This window comes from Pseudorca crassidens, chromosome 9 (assembly GCF_039906515.1).
Source record: "Pseudorca crassidens isolate mPseCra1 chromosome 9, mPseCra1.hap1, whole genome shotgun sequence".
Taxonomy (NCBI): Eukaryota; Metazoa; Chordata; class Mammalia; order Artiodactyla; family Delphinidae; genus Pseudorca; species Pseudorca crassidens.
In genome coordinates, this window is record NC_090304.1 from 63656548 (window position 1) to 63679168 (window position 22621).

The following is a 22621-nucleotide window of genomic DNA, read 5'->3' on the forward strand; positions in this document are numbered from 1 at the left end:
CTCGCGGCTGTTTAGTGGTGGGCGGGGGAGGCCCTAGCTCGCCGGTCGCCTTGGAAACGGAGGGCGCCGCGGCGACGGCTGTGGAGTGAGTGGGCCTGGTCCGCCGGCCTGACGCGAGTACTACTTCCGGACCCGTTACTGTATCCGCACCTGGAAGCCGTCGAGGGGAGGAGGTCAGAAGGCTGCCTAGCCTCCTCGCTCGGCCCCGAGTCCTTCCAGTCTGACACTTAAGACTTTATGAGCATCTCCGCCCCACCCCAACGGCCCTGCTGCTTACTCTGCCGCAAAATGGTCCTGGGGTCCCAACCTTCTGGGGTCCCGCGCCGGGCGAAATTCTGGGCGGTTAGGAGCCGCTGAGAAGGATTCTCATAGGCCGACCCCTCCTTTTCACCCAGGAGACACAGAGGGAGGAAGAACTTTTGATCTGATCGGAATATTAACCCATCTCTTTTTCCGCCTTGCAATAGAACCCCTGGATACATTGCTTATTTGCCTTTCTGGATTTTCAGATCTGAATTTGATTCAGGTTTGCCCTCACAGTCTCTAGCACACAGTAGGTGCTCAGTAAACTAATGCCTTCCATTTGTATGGGGCTTTATCACTTGACAATTTTCCAAAGCATTAGAGCCTCATTAATAACTCCGACAGGAAGTAGGAAAGATGGAAGAGAAACTGAGGGTCAGAGCGGGTTAGAGACCTGTCCGAGGTTATAAATCTCCCTGGTGGAGGAGCTAGGTCTAGACTCATCTTCTTAGTCTCTTCTCACTGAATTCCCAGTCTGGTGAATGCCTTTAGAATGAGTACCCCGCAAACCCTGGAACCCTTCTCCGTACCAGCACAGAACCCCTCCCACTGCAGGTACCTTATAAGTGCTCCGTGTGGGCTTGATGGCGTTTCACCCTCACCCACCCAATCCATAGGCTGGTTTCGGCTTTTTGCCCTGGCTGCTGGCAGCATCCTTCTAAACAGAACACTTGGTTTCTTTCTTTTATTAACTTGTTAGATTTGTATAGCGGCCTATTTGTTTCCTCATTCCCCTTCTTACCCCATAATGCTCTGCTGGGCGGAGAGACTTGAGGAAACCGTTGGGAGGTGGGAGGAGATGTCCCATCTGAGAGGGAAGAAAAGGTTTCTGTGAAGGCAGAGAAGGAAAATAATAAGACTGGGTGTTTATCAGTGTGTGTAATAATTGCTCATGGATTTCCTTTCCACCAGCCCCAAGACCCAGCCCCAGTTGGTCGTCTTTATTCACCGCTGCTCTTTGAAGGAGAGAAGGCTTTTTGTTCTCCTCCACCATCAGAGTGTAAAGGTACTGCATGTATTTCCATTATCCTTACAATATTCTCTTCAGAGTTATGTTTCTTTTGTTTTTTGACACTTCTAAAATTGAAGGACAGTAGGAGTTGAAAAAAATGTAGTTCCGGTTGCTAGAAAAGTTAGTATAATATACAGCGTTTCCAACTATTTGTTATTAGCAATTCCGGATCAAAAGACACCAATTTTTAAGCTAAGAATCCAATATAATTTGAGATCTGTAGTTCAAAAATGTGCCACTAACCAAAGGATTTGTATTGGTAAAGAAAATACATGCTAACGTAATGCACATTGTCAGTCGTGCAAGTGAAAGTTGAAAATGTCATCCATCTAGATATTTTTAAATACCTTGATTTGAATGTATAGTTATTTATCATATCTCAAAACTGGCTCTATCTTACATTTTAAAGCTGTTTGGGGCTATATATACATAATCTATACAAAAAGAGATGGGTCTGAAATTTTGTAAAACTAACTGTTAGGTGATATCACTACTAAGAGGCTTTAAATGCATTCAGGTTTTTTGTTTTTGTTTTTTTTTTAACACGTGCTGGAGAGCATTTCTAAAATGTTTTCAATTGTATTGAAAATGTGTTCTAGCCAAATTGAGAATTTGAGTTTAAAAGTTATTTTACTTTCCAAATTCAGGGTATATACAACGTTATGAGCAAATAAATAGGGCCACTAGGAAAGAAAGTGAGCATGCATTATTTATTTGCCAGTCAGTCATTTACATCAGACATTTATTGAACATCTAGTTTGTGCCCATGGGAGGTGCTGACCTATGTGCCAACATCTGTGTTTGAATTCCCAAAGATATGAGTTGCTGAAGTAGTTACTATTCAGTATTTAAGGAGTTATGTTTTGCTGAAGATGAGTGCCTTGATAGTTAGACGTGTGCCTTTTAAGTTTGCTCTTTAACAAAGGCTCTTGGAAGTACTTCATTATTATTGTTGTTGTTGTTAGATTTACATAATGTTATAGCTTGTTAATGGTAAAGCCATGAATGAACTTTAAGACTTCCGGCACCCATATAGAGACCTTTTAACTAAATTGTGCTGTCAACCCCTGATGGAATCTTTTTCAGAACTTTTGTCATTACTAATGCTATTAAGTAAACATCTTCCATTTTAATCTACATTTATATAAAACATTAGCTAAAAAACAGGATCCATTTCAAACGTCTGGGAAGGTATTAAGGCAGAATTGCCACCCCTCCCAGCCTCCACAAGATTTGAAAGGAGTCGTTAGGAGGCTTCTGGATATTCACGGCTCCACAAAGTCATGAGAAAAGTCATTAGGAGCTTTCTAGGTATTGAGCCAGGATCCTGAGACTGTGCAGGAAGGGACGCACTCCTTGTTTTTTGGGTACTTTTGCAGTTAAGTAAAGCATTATGGGATAACAGCTCATTTGAAGAAGTTGGCTACTATATGTCCCTTTTTACTAAATAGACTTCTTACTTTTCACTGAGAAGCATTTGGGGAATATTTTTTGAAACATTTCCTGACAGAAAATGATTATGAAATAGTCTCTGAAAAGGCTGGATACCTGAGTCCTTCAAACCCACCCTCCTCACCTGCCCTCACTATATATAGTGTGTGTTATTGATGCCCAAACAGAGTTGGGAGAGGAAAAACAGACACGCACAAGAGGTCATGCCCTGGGTGAAGATCTCTCTAGCATTCATTACTTGTATGGTTTTCTCAAGCCTTTTAAAGTTGCTCTTTTTTTTTTTTTAGGTTCTGCTGGAGTATGCTACTTTCTTCCTATCAGTCTGAGTAGAGTTCTCACCTCTTCTACATTTTATAACCAAGGGCCAGGAAAATTGCCACACAGAGAACAGGCACTAAATAGATGTTTGAAATTACTGACAAAGCCGATTAGGTGTCTGTCAGGAATTATTTTAAGTGAAATCTTCCTGGAAGATAATTACGTTACTTTGTGACAATTTTTCTAGAATTCTCACCTGTTACTGAGATAGAAGTCTGGGACTTCCCTGGAAATCCAGTGGTTAAGACTTCACCTTCCAGTGCAGAGGGTGAGGATTCAATCCCTGGTTGGGGAGCTAAGATCCCACATGCCTCAGGGCCAGAAAACCAAAACATAAAACAGAAGCAATATTGTAACAAATTCAATAAAGACTTTAAAAAAATGGTCCACATCAAAAAAAAAAAAAAAGATATGCTGAGATAGAAATCCTCTAGGTGGTCAGGAACTGTAAATCCTTGTAAATGTTTATTAAAATCCCCGTTGTTTGTAGTACATTAATGCAAAAGTACATTTTGAGGCAATGTCGTTAGCTCATTGCAAAAAGGCAGCTATTAAGCAGGCAATCCAATTGGCTCACTAATTTTCTGTAAAGTGTGTGAAACAATGAATCTTAATATAGTTTATGCACAAATCATTTGTGCTTAATGGATCTACATTTTCACTCATATTTTATTAAAATCCTTTGCCGTGAGCTGCAGTTAGGTAGGTAACTAATTGTACATTGGTCAGAGAGTTGAAAACATTAGAGCCAGGTAACTGAAGTAATTTGGCAAGATGAGGTCATTTTTCCTCCAGCACCAGATGGGTACCATAGGTGGGAACCATAACTCTTGATCTCTTCTATATGACTCAGAAAAGAAATTAGAAATTAATGTTGTTTTACCTTTTAAATAAAATATTTTATAGTAAAAGTTTTTGTTAAATACTGTTATTATAAAATGAAATATTTGACAACATGCTATGTTTTTGTGCAACAGTCAATTTAAACATTCAAATTCTAAAATAGAAAATAATATAAAAATTCAATTCTACATCTGAAACAAAAGAAAGCAAATTTTTTTCCTAGCTGATAAGTTTCTGTGACCTGTGATGGTATAATGAAACATTTTGGTGTGTACCTTATAGAATTATTCTCAATACTTTCATATCTGAGAAGATATCCCTTAATATATTACCGTGTCTTAATATATTAAATCTTTTTGATGTGTCACCTTTGTGATTTTCAGTTAAAAAGTATTGTAGTATATTTGCATGCATGAATACTAGAATCTATTAGGATGCAGAGATGAACATGCTTGGCTAGAAAAGAAAAGTCTCAGCCACAAAGACTGAGCCTTGCTGGAGGTCTGGTTATGTAAGCAGCATGTCTGCGGGGGAAAAGTATGTTTTCATTTCAGAGTTTCTCCACTTTGGATCTGAATGACCTGTGTAGATTGCCTATTCAGTGATCCAAATCAGCGATGAAGGCTGACAGCAGCAAACCACTTGGATTAGTCTTTACACCTCTCATCATACTTGGCAGCAGGCAGACATCCTCTGCTTTAGTTACCCGAAATTTAAAGAAGCATAATCTGGAGCCATAACTAAAGGGGCAGAATGCTTATTAAGCTCTTTCTATATGTCAGACACTATGCTAGGTGCTTTAAATATTAACTTATTTAATCCTTACTACAGCGTTTAGAATAAGATTTTTTGTTTTTGTTTTTTTGTGGTACGCGGGCCTCTCACTGTTGTGGCCTCTCCCGTTGCGGAGCACAGGCTCTGGACGCGCAGGCTCAGCGGCCATGGCTCACAGGCCCAGCCGCTCCGCGGCATGTGGGATCTTCCCGGACCGGGGCATGAACCCGTGTCCTCTGCATTGGCAGGCGGACTCTCAACCACTGCGCCACCAGGGAAGCCCTAGAATAAGATTTTTGTTCTCACTTTAGGAAATGATGGAACTGAAGCTCAAAAAGATTCAGTAACCTACTCAAGGTCACACAGGTAAAAGATGGTGGATCTAGGATTGAAATATGTCTGCCTGATTCATCCACCTGTCCATTCATTCATTTGACAAGGACTGCATCTACTGTGCTAGGTGGGGAAATACAGTAATGCACAAGAATTACATCATCCCCACTCTCATGGAGTTTCCAGCCATTTTAACAAATAATTACAAAGGTTATGTTCTTTCTACCACACCCAACTACTAACACACTGATTGAAGGTTAGGCACTTATTTTCTTGAGATTAATAAAAATCAAAAGATAAAAATCTGTCAAGGAAGACTATGATCTTAAAAGATGTGCATTAGTATCCATACCAAATCCACAAGGTATTTCTGCTTCCCATAAAAATCTAAGAAACTTGGGCCTGATTTTCTCGTTTAAAAAATATTAGTTTTGATAGTTTTTATTATTAGTTACAAAAGCAATTAATAGCTGATGAACAGTTACTGTTAATGATAACACATTATTATTATCATTCTTCTTATTATTTTGCATTTGTAAACCTCTTAACCATTTAAAAAACACTTTAATGTGTCCTTTTATTTGTTCTTTATAACAATCCTGGCCAAACCTAATTCTTTTGGCTCCCAGTTCTAATTCTTTTGGAGCCTAGTCTCTTGGTGCTCATAGAAAGTTGTGCTTTTGTTTTGTCTTACTTTTTAAAAACTAAAAGACATATATCGAGCTGCTGTTACATGTGGTGCACTCTGCCAAACACTGTGGAGACATTAAATGATTGAAAAAGTTTAGCCCTTGCTCTTAAAGAAGCTTGACAGGGGCAACAGTTGTTGATGGATAATGTAAGAGAGTGAGTCTCAGACAGTTTTGGGTGGGGGAATGCTGCACCTGGGCTAAGCATGGAACTCACCAGACTCAAGAATCCAGTTGATTCATGAGGTCCCAGCATTGTGGTGGATGTTAGCTCTCGGGACGTGGAAGCAATCTGGATGGAAGAGCCAGTTTTAAATTAAGTCCCAGCAGTGCTTTATCTCGTAAATACAAGTAGAGGGACAGAGAATTTATTTATTCTTCCTATGTCTCTTTTTAAAACAGGTATTCTTCTTTCTAGCTAAGCAACACAATGGAAAACACGTCAAAAACAAATAAAAAGGATATTCAAGATGGACCGCCAAAAGAGGTCAAATTGCCTATCAGTGAAGCACTTCTCGACTATCAGTAAGCTGTTTATGAAATCCCAAAGTTCCCATACATAAGTGGCAATCATTGCTGCTAAGACTCATATGACTCCAATGGAAAATGAAGTGCTCAAAAGCACTTCAGTAGTTGTGGCTCGTGGGCTCAGTAGTTGTGGCTCACGGGCTTAGTTGTAACTGAAGGACTTGAAATAGATCAGGAAAAGCTTGTTTGAGGAAGCGATGCTGAGCTAACCTCTGAAAGAGGAACAGGTGTTAAGGAGACAGAGAGTGATGGACAGAAGGCTTATGGAAAAAAGGCTGGGGTGAGGAAGAGCTTATCACAGTCTAGGAAGTGAGAAATGGCAGATTGAGGGAGAGAGGGCAGAGCAGACTCTAGGGGTTTAGGCAAGGGTCAGATAAGCAGACCCCTGTGGAACACTTGGGCTTTGGAAATGGGAAGCCATTTATTGGAGGGCAACAAGGTTGAAAGTCAGGAGTCCACACTGCTGGTGACTAGGCCTTTGTTTAAGAGAATTGTTTTTAACAACATTCAGGGAAAATCCATCTCCCTGCAAGACTCCAAATCTATTCATATATTCTTTTTAGAAGATAGTGAGTAAAAGGGTCAGAACACTGAGAGAGAAACATCCATGGGAAGGGACTTTTAACGAAGTTCCCTTTATTTTCTAGATAACAATTAAGTGATGACCAGATTGTACCTGCACTCATTTCTCAGCATAACTGAAAACTTCGCTCATCTTGTCTTAGCAGAGGTGGACAAAAAGTCCAGCTCTGTGATTACACTCTGGTCTCTAATCTGCTTCCACGGCTCACAGTGATGACATCCACTTACAGCTCCTTCTCTCTCTTCTGGGTCAACCAGAGGGCAGTCTTTCTCCTCTTTAACAGAGGTTTACAAAGAGGCACACGTTTAAAAGTTCTCATGATCTAGTGAGAGACGCAAGTTGAACATTCCCATGCTTTTGTTCTCTTTCCTTTGTTAAAACTAAATAAATAATCTCATGGACTGAACAGCCTAGGCCTCACTGTGCTCTTCCGGTGACGCTTTACTCATTCCATGTGTTCCGAGGTAACAGGACTTTTGTCACATGACAAATAGCCAGGACACCTCCCTCCACCATCTGAGGAAGGATTATCCAAGGGTCCCCTGGCAGCATCTTATATTTCTCTTATACAATCTCAGCTCCTGACAAAGAGCCGAGGGCACACAGTAGGTAGTCAATTCCAAACAGTTAACTTAAAACAAAATCTATCTCAAGAAAATAAAGTCATGAACCTATATGGTTGTTTGTGAAAAGCTGAGACTGCCAGTGTTGAACCTATAAAGTGATCATCTCTTAGTCTCTCCCCCACCCTGTATCCTCAGGGATTACGCTCCTAGACTCCCAGTGGATGCCTGAAATCACAGATAGTACCGAACCCTTTATATACTATGTTTTTTCCTATACATGTATACCTATGATAAAGTTTAATTTATTAATTAGGCACAGTAAGAGATTAACAATAATAAGTAATAATACAATAGAACAATTATAACAATATACTGTATTAAAAGTTATGTGAATGTGGTCTTTCTCTCCCTCTCTCAAAATATCTTATTACATAATGCTAAATCTATAAAGTGATCATCTCTAGGTAATGGTGGTTTTTATTTTTTCCTTTATACTTATTCCCCCAAACCCACTTTTCTATAATGAGTATGTATATAGAGATAGAAATAGGTATGGATATAGTTGTGGGTTTAAAAAGATAAAATTGTAGATTCTTTTTTGGAATCCAACTTTGTTTTCTTTCTCAGAATTTTCAATGAAATTGCATGGAAGAAGGAAGTTGACACATTACTATGTTGAGGCAAATACTCAACAAACAACCTGTAATAAAAATAGAAAAGAGTTTTATACAAGCCAAACTGAGGACTATAGCCCAGGAGACACAGATTCAAGAAGCACTTGAATTGTGTTCCACTGACTATGAAATGGGGGGGCTTATATAGGCAAAAAACCACAGTTACACGTTGTTTGTCAAGAATTAGGATTGGAGCTGGCAAGAAGTAAGGGTGCTTGTTAAGCAAGGATTGGTTGGGGTCCAAAATCATCACACAGTTATAAGGGGAGACCTTGAGACCATAAGGTTGCGGCTGGCAGCTGCTGGCAGATATTATTTTGAAAACGTCTGGTGGTGTCTTTGAGTTTGATACAGTTCAGAAAATTCAGGTTGTCAGTGATGCAGGAATGTATATGAAACCACATCCACAACGACAAGTTTTAAAAACTTGAAGTTATCTCTCTAATACATATTTTAGTGAGTAAAATATACTCAGAAACACAAAATCACTTAAGATTCTTATCCCTAAATGGGTCTTTATAATAGGTTTAATACTTTATTTCAATTCAAATTAATTTAGATTAATTTTTAAATTTTATCTCATTAGTTTTTCCTAAGGCAAACAATTGTAAAATACATCTTGTCTTTGTTATCAGCTGTCAAATAAAGGAAAATGCAGTAGAACGATACATGGCTCAAATAAAGAAAATGAGAGAAAAGAACCAAAAGTATCAAGAAAGAGTAAGTATAAAATTTAAAGCCAATATCTAGTCATTAAACATTTACACAAATGCTTTAAAAAATTGTGAGTTATGATGAAATGAACTCTAGGAAATTATCTTCTTTAGCTCTTCGAGTTGATAAATTTACACTATATTTAAATACATTTTTGTACATGGGAGACAAGAGGATACTGCTGTTCTTATTATATTAATTATAATGTCAAAGGAAGTCAGCTTGAATTGTGTTATTTAGATCATGCGGACACTGAATCTTATGTTGAAAATTTTAAAGCTCTGCAACCACATTTATCTTTTAAATTCTTATTTAACCACACTATAAAACATTGGTTCTCTATTTTAAATTTCTGTATCTGTTTTCCTTTAGATTTTCAGAGTGTGTGCATATGTAAATATTATCTGAAAAGTACAATCTCAGTTGTTAAAATGACTAATTTATTGTTTAAGTGATTTATTTTTATGAAATTAGAATAAAATGACTATCAAAGGGGTGCTGTATATGACTCTCAGGACCAACAGAAATAAAGTTAGGAAGCAGTAAATGATGGCGCATACAACTTAGCCCTTAAGGGGTCTCGTGAGTGAGGAAATACTGAGGGTGTCCGCTATTAAAACATTTATTTTATATGTACCCTGAAATTTCCACACCTGTTTTATTTGGCTTTTGTCTAAAAAGACTACAAATTTTAACAGAATTTGGGTCAGAGACATCCTGACTGTACAACTTCCTGCTGATGTCATTTTGGCCAAACTGGTATAAGCCTCAATTTCCCCCTTGTAAAATGAGGATTCCTGTCTTCCTTATAGGGTGAATTTGTTCATTTGTTCAGCAAGTATGTATTGGGCAAGACAAGCCCTGGTGGTGATATAACTGTGACCCTGACATTGTCATGATTCTGAAGAATCAAATACTTGCAATAGGATCTAAGAAACTGAAGTCTGTAGATGAGAGTGGAAAGGGGAAGTCTGGCTTAGGCACTTGGAGGCAGGTTCCGCATGATGTGATTCCAGAGCACATGAGTGTGAGCTGCCATCAAGGGGCCAATGCACATCCCCTAGTGGTCAGCATGGGAACTCCCAGGCCAGCTTTGGGATTTCCATTTGGTTGTGGAAAGGACAACAGATCAGGACTGAGGAATCACTTTCCCATAACCCATCAATTGGACCCAGAAACAAAGTTCTTGTTTCCATGAGGATTAGCTCAAAATGCGATAGGTCTTGGAGTCATTAGTGGACCCAGCAGTGAGGAGCATGGTAATGCAGACTCTAGCTCAACCGTATGTATCTATTTCTTTCCATTTATGCTGCTATTGCCACAGTTTAAGCCACCATCTTCTCTTACCCATCCTTCCTCTAACCAGTACATTTTCCACAGTGCAACCAGAATTATCCTTGGAATACGGTAAACTTTTCAGTGCTTAAAACCCTGCAGTGGCTTCCTACTGCACAGAAAGTAAAATCCATAGTCCTTCCTAAAGTCTTCAAGGCCCTGCAAAAGCTGACCTCTGCTCACCTCTCCAATCTTGTCTCCAGCCGCCCCACCCTTTGCTTACCCCTGCTTCTTTTAAATATTAGAAAACCCAATCTTTTTCTTACTATGGTACCTTTACAACAAAAAGGCTGTTTCCTCTTCCTGAAATGCTCTTCTCTTGGCTAGCCCCTGTTCATTCCCCCCATCTACGCTAGGATGTCATGTAAAAATATTTCTCCATTATTCACTTGAAAGCCCTTTAGGCAGCAGCAATCAAATCTTACCTTTGTTTCTCCAGAAAGGCCCAGCATGAGTAGATGTTCAATAAATATATGTTGAGTTGATTCACACAAACACCAGTGGGAGGAAAAAAATTTGAGGTCACAGATATTTAAATTGCTAAGTTAAACATGACTCATTAGCAAGATATATTTTTCTCTTCAGTTATGTGGAAATCGGAAATGCCTCTCTCCCTTCCTACCCATCATCTCTTCCTATGTGTTTAGTTCTGTTTAGATGTTTATTATCTTTCTTTCTCTGTTTGCATTCATTGCTCCACTACATCATTAGATATTTCATAGTTCAGTGTGTCCACATCCTTACTTCCCGACACATACTTTCACTCCTGCTATTCCCCTACAGCCGCTCTAGCAAAAGTTGTTAATGACCAGTTAGCCAGGTTCAATGGACTCTTTGTAGTCCTTTCTTTACTCCTTACTCCTTCAGCAGTCACTCCTGTCATCTTGAAACTCTTTTTCCTTTGGGTTCCAGGATATCACTCTTAAATTTCCTTCTACTTCTCTGATCATTTCTTCTTGGTTTTCATTGTTTTTTTCCTAGAACCACCCTTTAATTAGGGTATTTATCAAGGTTCTGATCTCCATCCTTCTCTTTCACTCTAAACTCTCTCTGGATCATCTTATTTAACATCATGGCTTCAAATGCCATCTTCATGGTGATACTTCTCATATGTATATGTGACAGAATTCATAATCCTATTGAAAGGGTTCCCGACCCAGTTTCAACTTGTATGTGTGGAGGCTTCCTCTCACCAGCAAGAGAATCTCAGACACAAACGGGGTGTCTGAGAGTTCAGCTCAACTCTGACACTACCTACCAGGAGACAGAATCAGATTCCACAGGTAAAGGGCTCAGTCCCACAAGACCACCCTCCACTTCAGACGCCAGCTGCAAGCCCAGGTTGTTATTTGTGCTTCTGACCGACTGGCTATAAATCAGAGGCTCGCACAACCCCTTCCTCAGGTTCAATTAATTTGCTAGAATGGCTCCCAGAACTCAGGAAAACCCATTTACTCACTAGATTACTGATTTATCATAAAAAGGATATTAAAGGATATGAATCAAAATCAACAGCCAGATGAAGAGATACATAGAGCAAAGTCCTGAACAAAGGAGCTTCTGTCCTTATGAAGCTTGGGGCCTAACACAGTGTCACATGGAAGCTCTCTCAAAAAGGACCAAAAGACGCTCCTTGTTCCGGTTTTAATGGAGGCTTCATTACATAATCATGATTGACTAAATCATTGGCCAATAGCGGCTGATTCAACCTCAAGTCCCTCTCCCTTCCCCGGAAATCAGGGGGAGGGAATGAAAGTTCCAACCCTCTAATAATTTGGTTGGTTCTCCTGGCAACCAGGCCCCTTCCCTCTCTCCCCACCTGTGGGATTCAAAAGTCACTTTCATTATCATAAACCCAATTGTGATGGCAGAAATTCCAAGGGTTTTGGGCACTGTGGACCAGGAACTATGGGTGAAAACCAAATATAGCTAAGAAATATGTTTTAGTCATCTGAATGACCAAATAAATATATTTTTATAGATTACAATATCACAACTATACACTAAAAAAAATGTAAAAACTGGTGAAATCCAAATAAAGTCTCTAGTTCAGTTAATAACATTGTACCAATGTCAATTTCCTGGTTTTGATACTGTACTATCATTAGATAAGATGTTATCATTGGGGAAAGCTGGGTGAATAGTAGATGGGAACTGTGTGTCCTATTTTGGCAACTTCTATTCTTGTTCTTGTGAGTCTTAAAAAGTTAAAAAAAGAAGACCATGAGATGGCCTTATAACAAAACAAAATTAATCCTTTCTTTGTAGCTTAATTACTAAATTTCCTTTCTTCTATTTTATAATGTGATAATTATTCTTACCTCAAATAATAAATGTACTTCACTTCGTAAGATAAATGTTTTTTAGCATATTGGTGGATATATTTAAATAAATTTTATTTTGGTATGTAGCTCAAAATAATTTTTCAGACATAGCGAATTTTATAACATTGTCAGACACATTTCCTTTCTATTTGAAATTCATACAGGATTTGGGAAGTTTAATATAGATGTTATTAAATTTATATATATGCCCTATACATGCATGTGGCCTTTTAGATTCCCAGGAATATGTCAGAGCTTTCAAAGCTCTCTATGGACATCTCATCTGCAGCTTTCTTTTAAAGTTTTTTGGTCAGCTTGTTGTTTACCTCAACTTTTATTACTGCCTCAGGGAGCTGTAATGTTCAACAATTGTTGATTGTTTTTGACAAACATCTGCCTCTGATTGTTTTTGACCAACATCAATCTGGGAAAAGGCTGGTCACACATTGGGTAAGCTCTGACTCAGGTCAAATAAAGACAAGGTTTCCCAGTGGGATTTTTCCAGGGAATTACCAGGTAGGTCAAATAATGACTGTTATTTGGGAATTGAGCTTTGGAAGAGTTCTGTTCCCCTCACTTCTCTCCATGACCCTCAACCCCAGGCTGCTAAGTTGCTGGTTTTTACCGTAACCTTGGGCTTTTGGTTTTTAGAGCACGTTAAAATGCCACAAAGCTCACTTGTCCTTACCAAGATTCAACCATTTTTCTTGAATAAACACTCCCTGGAAGTTACTGCAAAGCCTTTAATTTCAAGAGTTCTGAAAAGTTGATTTTGACAATTTTTGCCAACTTTTTCTCATTGCTTTTATGAAGGAGAGGATTTTCAGAAGTCTTATTCCACCATTCCTGCTTACATCATGCCCAATAAGATTTTACACAGAAGGAAAGAGATTCAGTTTTCAGATATATTATGAATGCTTCGATACTAAAAATTCTTCAGAGACAGAATTATGATACTTTAGAATATTACAAACAAAAGATCAGAGAAGTTAAACGACCAAATTTTGAATATCATATTTTTTAACCTTTTTTTTTTTTTTTTTTTTTTTGCGGTACGTGGGCCTCTCACTGTTGTGGCCTCTCCCGTTGCCGGAGCACAGGCTCTGGACGCGCAGGCTCAGCGGCCATGGCTCACAGGCCCAGCCGCCCCGCGGCACGTGGGATCCTCCCGGACCGGGGCACAAGCCCATGTCCCCTGCATCGGCAGGCAGACTCTCAACCACCACGCCACCTGGGAAGCCCATATCTTTTTAATCTTTATTTCCATTTTTTTTAAATCACTCAAAGCCTGTCCAGTCCCAGTCTTTTTTTTTTTTTTTTTTTTTTTTTTTTGGCCTGTATTTCTCAATACTGAGCATCATCATAAAGTTAATTGTCTGTTGCTTTCTTTCAGGTTATCAAAGTTTTAAATTAAAATTCTAATGCACTGAAATGGCAATAATGTCACGCAGCCTGTGGAATAACTTAAAGAGCACTAAGGTTACATAATCCTGTCCAGGGAGTTTATTAAACTAGAAATCAAATTTTTCAGCCCTCAACTTTAAAGTTTGTTGGATTAAGTGTTAAAGAATTGAGTTTTAGTAGGCCGTAGCAGTATCAATAAATCACAGATATTTGGATTACCTGAAAGAAGTTTGCTACCCAAACTGTGGGTTGCGGGCCAGCAGGCTTGGCATCACCTGGAGCTTATCAGAAGTGCAGAATTGCAGGCTTCATACCAAACTTACTGAACCAGAATCTGCATTTTAAAAAGGTCCCCAAGTGTTGGGTATACACATTGAAGTCTGCAAAGCACTGGCCCAGAGAATAAATTTTGGGAAAGAAAATACTCTTACAGTAGAGTATCCATGTAGGTTAAGAGGATAAAAGATGTGAATATCAGAAATAAAATATAATGTTGAAAAAGCTATAGTAAAGAGAATGTTAAATTATAGGAAAAATAATTTTTAAAAGAAGTATTAGAATATTTTAAGTTTGTGCATTTTATTAGGTTTAAGAAATTGAAGGAGAGGCACCAGGAAAGTGAGAATTAAAACTTAAAGGGAGGCTAAGAAAATTACAAGGAAAAGGTATTAAGTTCACACACAGTAAAATATCTCTACATATACATAATAAGCTAGGAAGGGCAAGAATAAACTCTAAGTTGATTAAGTAAGAAACTTGGAAACATAGGTGGGATATTCACAAAAGGAACACAGTCCATACTTCAGGTGTGGAGTATTGAAATAGTAACCATCACCCCAGAACAAGAGAATTAGGGTCATTTGTGAGAAAAACAAAGAATAATGTAAATTCCACAAGAGCAGTACTTTTGTCTGTTTTGTTCACTGATATATTCCTAGTGTCTAGAAGACTACCTGGCATATGGTAGATGCCCCATAAATATTGACTAAATGAACGATGTTTCCTAGAAAAGCAAGGTGTTTGTGGGAGTTGAAGAAACTGACCTCTGAAATCTAATTTTAATGTTCACCAATCCTATGATAGGGTGATAGACTGGCAGATTAATAACGCAGGTTTTAATATGTAACTTTCTCTTCAGTGATTACTGTATTGATGGGTTTAATTTTGAGTCTTCCATATTCCATATGTTCTTTAGACATGTTATTGAATAACTTATTTCATTAAATATCTGTCATTTTGCAAACCTCAATGTGTAACTCTATTTGAGGGAAATCAATGGAAGTACTTCAGCAGATGTAATTAACAACTGTTGATATTCATGACAGAATAAACGCTTAAAGGATGAACAGATTTGGCACATAAGGAACCTACTAAAGGAACTGAGTGAGGAGAAGTCAAAGGGATTAGCAGTTGTAACAAGAGAGGAAGTTGAAGAAGCAATGAAGGAAAAATGGAAGTTTGAAAGAGACCAGGAACAAAACTTGAAAGGTGATTTAGAAACTTAGAAAATTATCATAAAGCTGTATCGAGTTATTTCTTGAATGTATTAATGCTTTTGTCTCCTAATATGTTCAAAAGGCTGTGAACACATTTCAAATGACATCATCACCACAACCACAAACACATATAAGTAAGTGGACGAGAGAGGGAAATAAAGTGGGCGGAGATACTGAAGCCAAGCGAGGAGGAGGAGTAAGGGCAGTGATTAAAAACAAAGACAGGGCTTCCCTGGTGGCGCAGTGGTTGAGAGTCCACCTACCAATTCAGGGGACACGGGTTCGTGCCCCAGTCTGGGAAGATCCCACATGCCACGGCTGGGCCTGTGAGCCATGGCCACTGAGCCTGCGTGTCCGGAGCCTGTGCACCACAACGGGAGAGGCCACGGCAGTGAGAGGCCCGCGTACCGCAAAAAAAAAAAAAAATCCTATCCCTTCATCATAAACTTGCTGTTCAGATTTCTAAAACTTTTGCCAGAACCTCTATAAATACCATCTCAGCTAGGAAGCTGGAAAACAAGGGAGAGACTTGAGTGCTCTCAGGAAGCAGTATTAGAATCTGAGAGGTGAAAAAATGGACTAGATTTTCTTGAGTTTCCCCAAGCATTTTAGAGAGCCTCCTTACCCAAGCGCTTGGCGCAGAGCAGGCATTCCCTTTGTAGATATTTGTTATTTTGAAAGAAATAGTTACCAACGCCAAAGGTCAATCAGCAAATTTCATTTTTTGGGGGGGGGGTCTCTAAAACTTTCCCATAAGCCTCCTCCTGCCAAGTCCCTGTGTGAACAACAGTGATGTCATGAGGTGGTAGACGTATTTCCTGGTCGGGCTCCTGTCTAGGAGAGTTCTGCTTATGTTCGGAAGGAATGCTTTAAGAAGTCACACCCTTGAGATGGGTGTGAGACCAAAGCAGATACTTAGATGTGCTCCCTAAACTGCCTTCAAAGGGAATGGGCCCGGTTAGTTAAGGTGTGCCTGTCTGTGGTTTGGGCTGAGTGCTGGGGTATGTGTGTCATACAAGACTGGGGACATGCTGGGTGACTAAGAACAGGAGGGCTGGGCATGTGCAGCGGTCCAAGGAAGAAAGAAGCCCACAGATGCTGAGGAAGAGAAGGAAAGAGAGAACAGATGTGTCTACAAAGGATCCCTGAGGCAGTGACATGTTGTACCAGGTAGTCAGTCACTTTCAACTCAGTTTGGTCCGTGGAGCAGCAGCTGGAGCTTCACCTGGCAGCTTGTGATAGTACAGAACCTCAGACCCCCATCCGGACCTGCTGAATCAGAATCTGCATTTGGACGGGATCCTAGGGGAGTCCTGCGCACAGTAAAGTTTGAGAAGTGCTGACAAAACTCCCTTCTTCCAATGTTTAGTTAGGACTTTTTCAGTTGCAAGGATAAAAATCCAATCCAAACTAGTCCAAGCATAAAGAAGATGTTAATTTTTTCTTGTAACCAGACAGAAAAGGCAGGGTGCTACTGACCTGGACCCAGAGCCTCACATGCTGTCAGATCTCAGCGTCTTTTTGTTAATTTCCGTGTCTTGCCCCCCTCTCTCCCCCTGCATCACCCTCCCTCTTTTTCCCACCTCCTCTCCCTCCACCCGCTGCTCCTCTTACACGTCTTCTCTCTCTGCCTTCCCCCTGAAAGTTGGCTCCTTTTTCTGAGAATGTTCTCCCCGTGAGGCTGGAATTCTGACCGGAGACACCTCTGAACTTACATCCTTATAACCTCAGAGTGGAGACAAAAGAGACATGTTTTCCACCAGTGAAAATATTTCTAGGGGAGGACTCTGAGCATTTGCCCAGCTTGGGGCACCTGCTCAGCCCTGGACCAATCCCTAAAGCCAGGAGAAGGGGCGACTGTAATCGGTCTACTTATATGACAAGGGGCAGGAGACATGTGTTACTAGAAGGGAAGAGAGAGAGGGGTTCTGAGAAAGTAGAGCAACAGTCATTACACCCCCCTCTCTTTCAAAAGCTTCAGTGACATCAATCAACCCTCCCCACAAAGACTGAACATGGTGCAGGGCTGAGATAGCAACAGTCTGCCCACATCGGAGGACAGCTGATCACTGGGGTGCAGTGTTCTTAATTGTTTAATGATAATAACAAGTACCATTTGTTAAGGGAGTTTAAAATATATTATCTTATATTCTTAATATATTAAGTATATATTAAAATATATATATTAAAAATATATTATCATGTCTTGGAAAAAGATGTCTGGAGAACTCCTGGACCTTTGGACTGAAGAACACCTCTCTGGCCTGAATGGGATGCTTCAGTCATAAACATCGATTGAGCACCAACTAAATGCCAGACTCTGTGCCAAGTGCTGGGTGGACAGAGATGAATAAGACGTGGTCTTGCCCTCAGGGGCTCTCAAACAAGATGGTGCGTGGTAGTGCGCCAAATAGCCATTCAGTTCATCGGACCTGGCTTCTTGTAATGCTGCCTTTTCCAGAATATTCAGCAGCATGATACTCAGCCTAAAGACTGAGTAGAATATCATGTGTAGGAAGTACACCAGGGCAAGCTGAAAGTTTATATGATTCAGTGGGCTCCATATTTGTACACACGTAACTGGGGAACTTATCTTTCACTCTGAAGTCTCACTGTGTGGGGTTAGGGGAAGGCAGGTTATTATGACTATCATATGCTATCATTTCACACAAGGGAAGCTCAAACAATTGAAATTTAAATGATGGAATCAAACAACTTACCTACAAAAATGGTCGCCAAGTACTGTGGAAGGATGTTAAGTTGAAATCACTTTGCCCAGACACATAATGACCAGAAAAATGACAATTTACTAATAAAAAGTATATGCGACATAATATATTGTACAAAACAGGACACTTATCAAGCTATCACAGGCATAATTTAAGCTTGTGGGTCCCTAGGCGTATAGGTTGATTGCATGTTACAGCTCTCAATCACAGCCCCAAACCACACAACTACTTTATAATTGGAAGTCTAATTTTACTTAGATTTTGAATCATGAGGGATAAACAATAGTTTGAATAGTTTAGATTTCCCTAAATTATAGATATAAAATAGTATTTAAGAGTTGATATTTTCACATCAGACCTTAACTTCACAAAAACAGATTGCAACATATAATGGTTGCAAGGACAATAGAAATGACAGAAAGTCTCGATTTTCTTTCAACAGATATGCGCATCCAAATAAATAATGCTGAGAAACTGTTTCTTGAGAAACTCAGTGAGAAAGAATATTGGGAGGAGTACAAGAATGTAGGGAGTGAACAACATGCTAAACTCATTACCTCCTTACAGAATGACATCAACAGAGTTAAAGAGAATGCTGAGAAAATGTCAGGTCAGTTGCAAGAAAGCTGGTTCAGATTCAATAAAAAAATCTTTCAGGGGCAGACATTTGGTGGAAGAAAGAAACGGGTACCCCCGAATCATCCGTTACTCTCAGCTGTCAGCACAAGCACTATGCGCCTAAGGATTAGGTGAAGGGAGGAAGTAAAGAAACTATCCCAGGACCACCTATGGAACTGAGAAGGGGAAGTAAAGGGATGGGAGTGTGTGCCTCTGTGTGTATAGAAACACTGCAACCGACTTTGAGAAAGAAGCTTCATTCAGTGAGTGGGTGTCTGCCTGCTCTCACACCTGGGTCTGGGCCAATTCCACCAAGGTTGGGGAGTCCTGGGAAGGGGTTATATTAGAGAAGGAATTCACCTGAGGCAAGCTGAGGCAACCCACCCAGGCTGGACAACCAGAATCGTTATAGAAAAATGGCCAAGTAAATGCTAAGTTGCAGTCGGGGGGGAAAAAAACTGGAGAACAAACATAAGACAGGAAGTGAAGAGGGTATAGAGCAGGGCGGCCTCGGGCATAATGAATCTTACCAGGATCAGAGCTGGGAACCATGAGGCCGGCCAGCTGTCTGTCACTGAGGCATAGTGGCTTAAAAGAACACCAGACACTCAGGAGAAATCTGGCCTGAAAGAACACTGTGGTTGGATGGCAGTTCTGAGCCCAGCTGGTAATGGTACCCTGTTTTGTGGAAGAAGCGTTCATTCAGGGTCGTTCCCACTATCCCCTCTGAGGCTCTGTACAGTCAGTCTGCTTCTAGACCAATTTTTATGTAAGTTTCTCAGCTCAGCGCCTCTGTACCACAGTGGTAGTGTAAATTTGGCCCCAAATCAGTTACAATTTTTCAAAAGCTTCTCCTCCCCAAAAGAAGAAAGTAAGAGTGACACCCTCCTACCCCTGTCAATCCCCCAGCCTCTGAGATCCTTCCTCTAGATAAAAACACTATTACCAGTTCCTTATGTAACCTTTCAGAAAGAGTCCATGCATGTTTCAGTATGTACATATATGTCACAAGCAGCATGCCACAGATGCAATTTTTCACTTGCTCTTTCAGGTAACAATATGGACATCCTTATAGATGAGTACATATTAATACTTCCTCATCCTCCCAATGGCTACTTTGTTTTGTTGTACCATAATTTTTTAAAGTCCCCTACTCATAAGCATTTAGGTTGTTTCCCATCTTTTACTATTACAAATAATACTGCAGTGACTATCCTTACACAATCTCATTTTACTACGATGAATACCCTCGTATGTATGTAATTTCAGTTATGTGCATCTCTAAAGGGAAATGGCTGGCCCAAACAGCCTATTCATTTTTACACTGATAGGCATGGCCCTGCGTAGAGGTTGTACCAAATGTACTCCGGCTGGTGGTGGTGAAGATGTCTGTTTTCCCACTTCTTCAACAACAGGGGTTGTGATCCACCTCTTTGTTCTTTGCCAGTCTTATAGGTAGAAAATGGTATCTCATTGTAGCTTTAATTTCCATTTCTCTTACTATAAGCAACAGTGAATATCTTTTTATAAGCTCAAGAACCATATGAATTTCCTTTCTGTTCACATCTTTGCCCATTTTTCTATCGTGCTGTGGAGCTCTTTACATTTCAAGGAAATTAGCTCTTTAACTGTGATATAAGATGCAAATATTTTTCCCATTTGTCATTAGTCTTTTGTTTATGCAGTGTTTGTATGAGGAAATTTTATAGTTTTATCGTGCCTATCACTTTGATTTTATGATTTCTGATATTACAAATACATTCTCTAATATTTTTCTTCTAGAATTTTTATGGCTTCATTTTTATATTTAATCTCTGACTTTTTTGTGTGAGATAGGAAACCAACCTTATTTTTTGCCAGATGGCTTTCCAATTGTCCCAACATCACCTATTAAATAAGCCATTTTTACCCTATGATCCAAAATGCTAACTTTATCATACTTTCATTTCCCATGTGTTATTTGGATCTCTTTCTGTCTTTTCTATTCTGTTCCATGGATCTATGTATTTGTGCAACAATACCACACTTTAAAAATTGTTACTGTTCTAGTATGCTTAAAATTTTTAAAATAATTTTTCCAGCATTCCTTTATTTTATGGTTTTTAAGTAGGAAGAGTGATCTTCTCATATAAACTTAACCCGTTATCCTGATTAGAAATTTGGATGATTTCTTTGAGCTGAAAATTTCATGCTATTGTATCCAACTTTGTGGTGGGGGTAATAACATTTATATGCTGCTGGTTGAGCCTTGGCGTATAGCCTGTTTTAAGTGTCATGGGATAATGGCTGTTATGGGCTTATTTTATTTGCCATTAGTTTTAGGCACTTCTCCTAACCATACAGCAGCAATTCTGCCTGGGGATGATTAAAGCACCTTGGGGGCCACTAACTGGGCACAATGAATATGAGTAGAACTCCTAAATTAAATTTATCTGAAGTCTTACTACCACTATCTCTTCTTTTCCTCTCACCTCTCTCCTTCTTCCATGACTTTTCTAGAATTCTCCTCCCACACCCATGATCATGGAGTTTGTGTTAACTAGACTGCTTTAATTGCAAGGAACAAGTACTTTAGTCGAAAGGGGCTTTATTTTAAGTGAAACATGATATTAAAATGAAACTTTTTTAGTCTCGGTTTAAACCTGGTTGTCTATATAATGGATACCACATTTCAAAGTAAAGTGAGATATCGCCAGGCAGACTGCCAATATGATGAGGCAGAAAACTGGTTTCACACCTTCAACCACTGAATTCCAGTCTATAAAAGAAGTTGAGGAAGCCATGAAAAGACTGTTAGAAATAAGGAGACAGTTTTTGGAAAGAGCTCTTGGCGTGCTGTAAGTTGTACACAGTCCCCCAAAGGGGCAGGCGAAGGGTAATTCCTCCTTCATCTCAAATCAAGTCGGAAGGTCTTTAAAGGAAATTCTTCAACACGTGTTCCCTGCAGTTTGGGGCGGGGGTGGGGGGACATTGAGATCTAGTTTATGACTCATCCCTGAAAAAAATCTATGGGATAACTGGCTGACTAGGAAACTGTTCTAACATCAGAGCAAAGAAGAGGTCGGCAGCTGCTGCCCTGGGCTGGGCCTGTGTCTTAGTCCATTCAGGCCTCTATAACAAAGTACCATAGACTGGGTGTCTTACAAATGACAGAAATTTATTTCTCACAGTTCTGGAGGCTGGGAAGTCAAAATCAAGTCACTGACAGATTCGGTGCCCAGCGAGAGCTTGCTTCCTGGTTCATTGATGCCTTCTATTTGCTGTAACCTCACGTAGTGAAAGGGCGAGGCAACTCTCTGGGGTCTCTATCATAAGGGCACTAATTCCATGCATGAGGGTTCCACCCTCCTGACCTAATGACCACCCAAATACCAGTACATTGGGGATTAGGTTTCAACCTAAGAATCTGGGGCTGGCGTGGGTTGGGGGGTCAGAGACTTTCAGCCTGTAGCAGCCTGCACTTCCAGAGTTTGTTGTGGCAAAGCGAGGAGGAGTGTTTCCTGTGGACCGGTTGTGAAAGACAGCTGGTACGCAGTCCTGTTAAATCTTGCCTGAGGGCTGATGAGAGGGGCCATGGTGCCCCCAAAGAGAAACAGGAGCCTGTCTATGTGGGAGGGAGGAGGAAACTGAGACCCAGAGGCCAAAGGAAGAGTCATTAGCCAATCTCCAAGGGCAGTATTTCCCCTGTATCAAGGGCATGCAGGTAAAATATAACTAGCAATGGGGGAGGCGGTCCTCCAGAGAACCTACAAAAACCACCCCCAAGAGAGGAGAATCAAATGCTAACTAGACCCAGAAAATGGGACATCAGCTTGAGATAGTATCAGTCAAGTGAGTGCTTTCCTGTCCCTTTCCAGGCTCCCCTTCAGCCCTGAGAAAGAAGGCATAGAAGTTCAAGTCAGAGGAAATGGTAGTAGGTTTAAGCT

General features: G+C 40.0%; 1 protein-coding gene across 5 annotated transcripts in view; it reads left to right on the top strand.

The window, feature by feature from the left end:
* The window catches only part of CCDC83 (coiled-coil domain containing 83), a 46787-nt gene that overhangs the window by 311 nt on the left and 23855 nt on the right, over positions 1-22621 (top strand). For 2 of the 5 annotated variants that reach the window (XM_067750609.1, XM_067750612.1), the window contains exons 2-5: positions 1216-1309; positions 6127-6249; positions 8711-8795; positions 15178-15340. In XM_067750609.1, the coding sequence (XP_067606710.1) occupies positions 6155-6249; positions 8711-8795; positions 15178-15340 (343 nt within the window). In that variant the 5' untranslated portion in view covers positions 1216-1309; positions 6127-6154. Of the gene's footprint in view, positions 1-65; positions 174-1215; positions 1310-6126; positions 6250-8710; positions 8796-15177; positions 15341-22621 lie in introns of those variants that run through there. The other 3 variants (XM_067750611.1, XM_067750613.1, XM_067750610.1) reach the window with 3 other exon arrangements.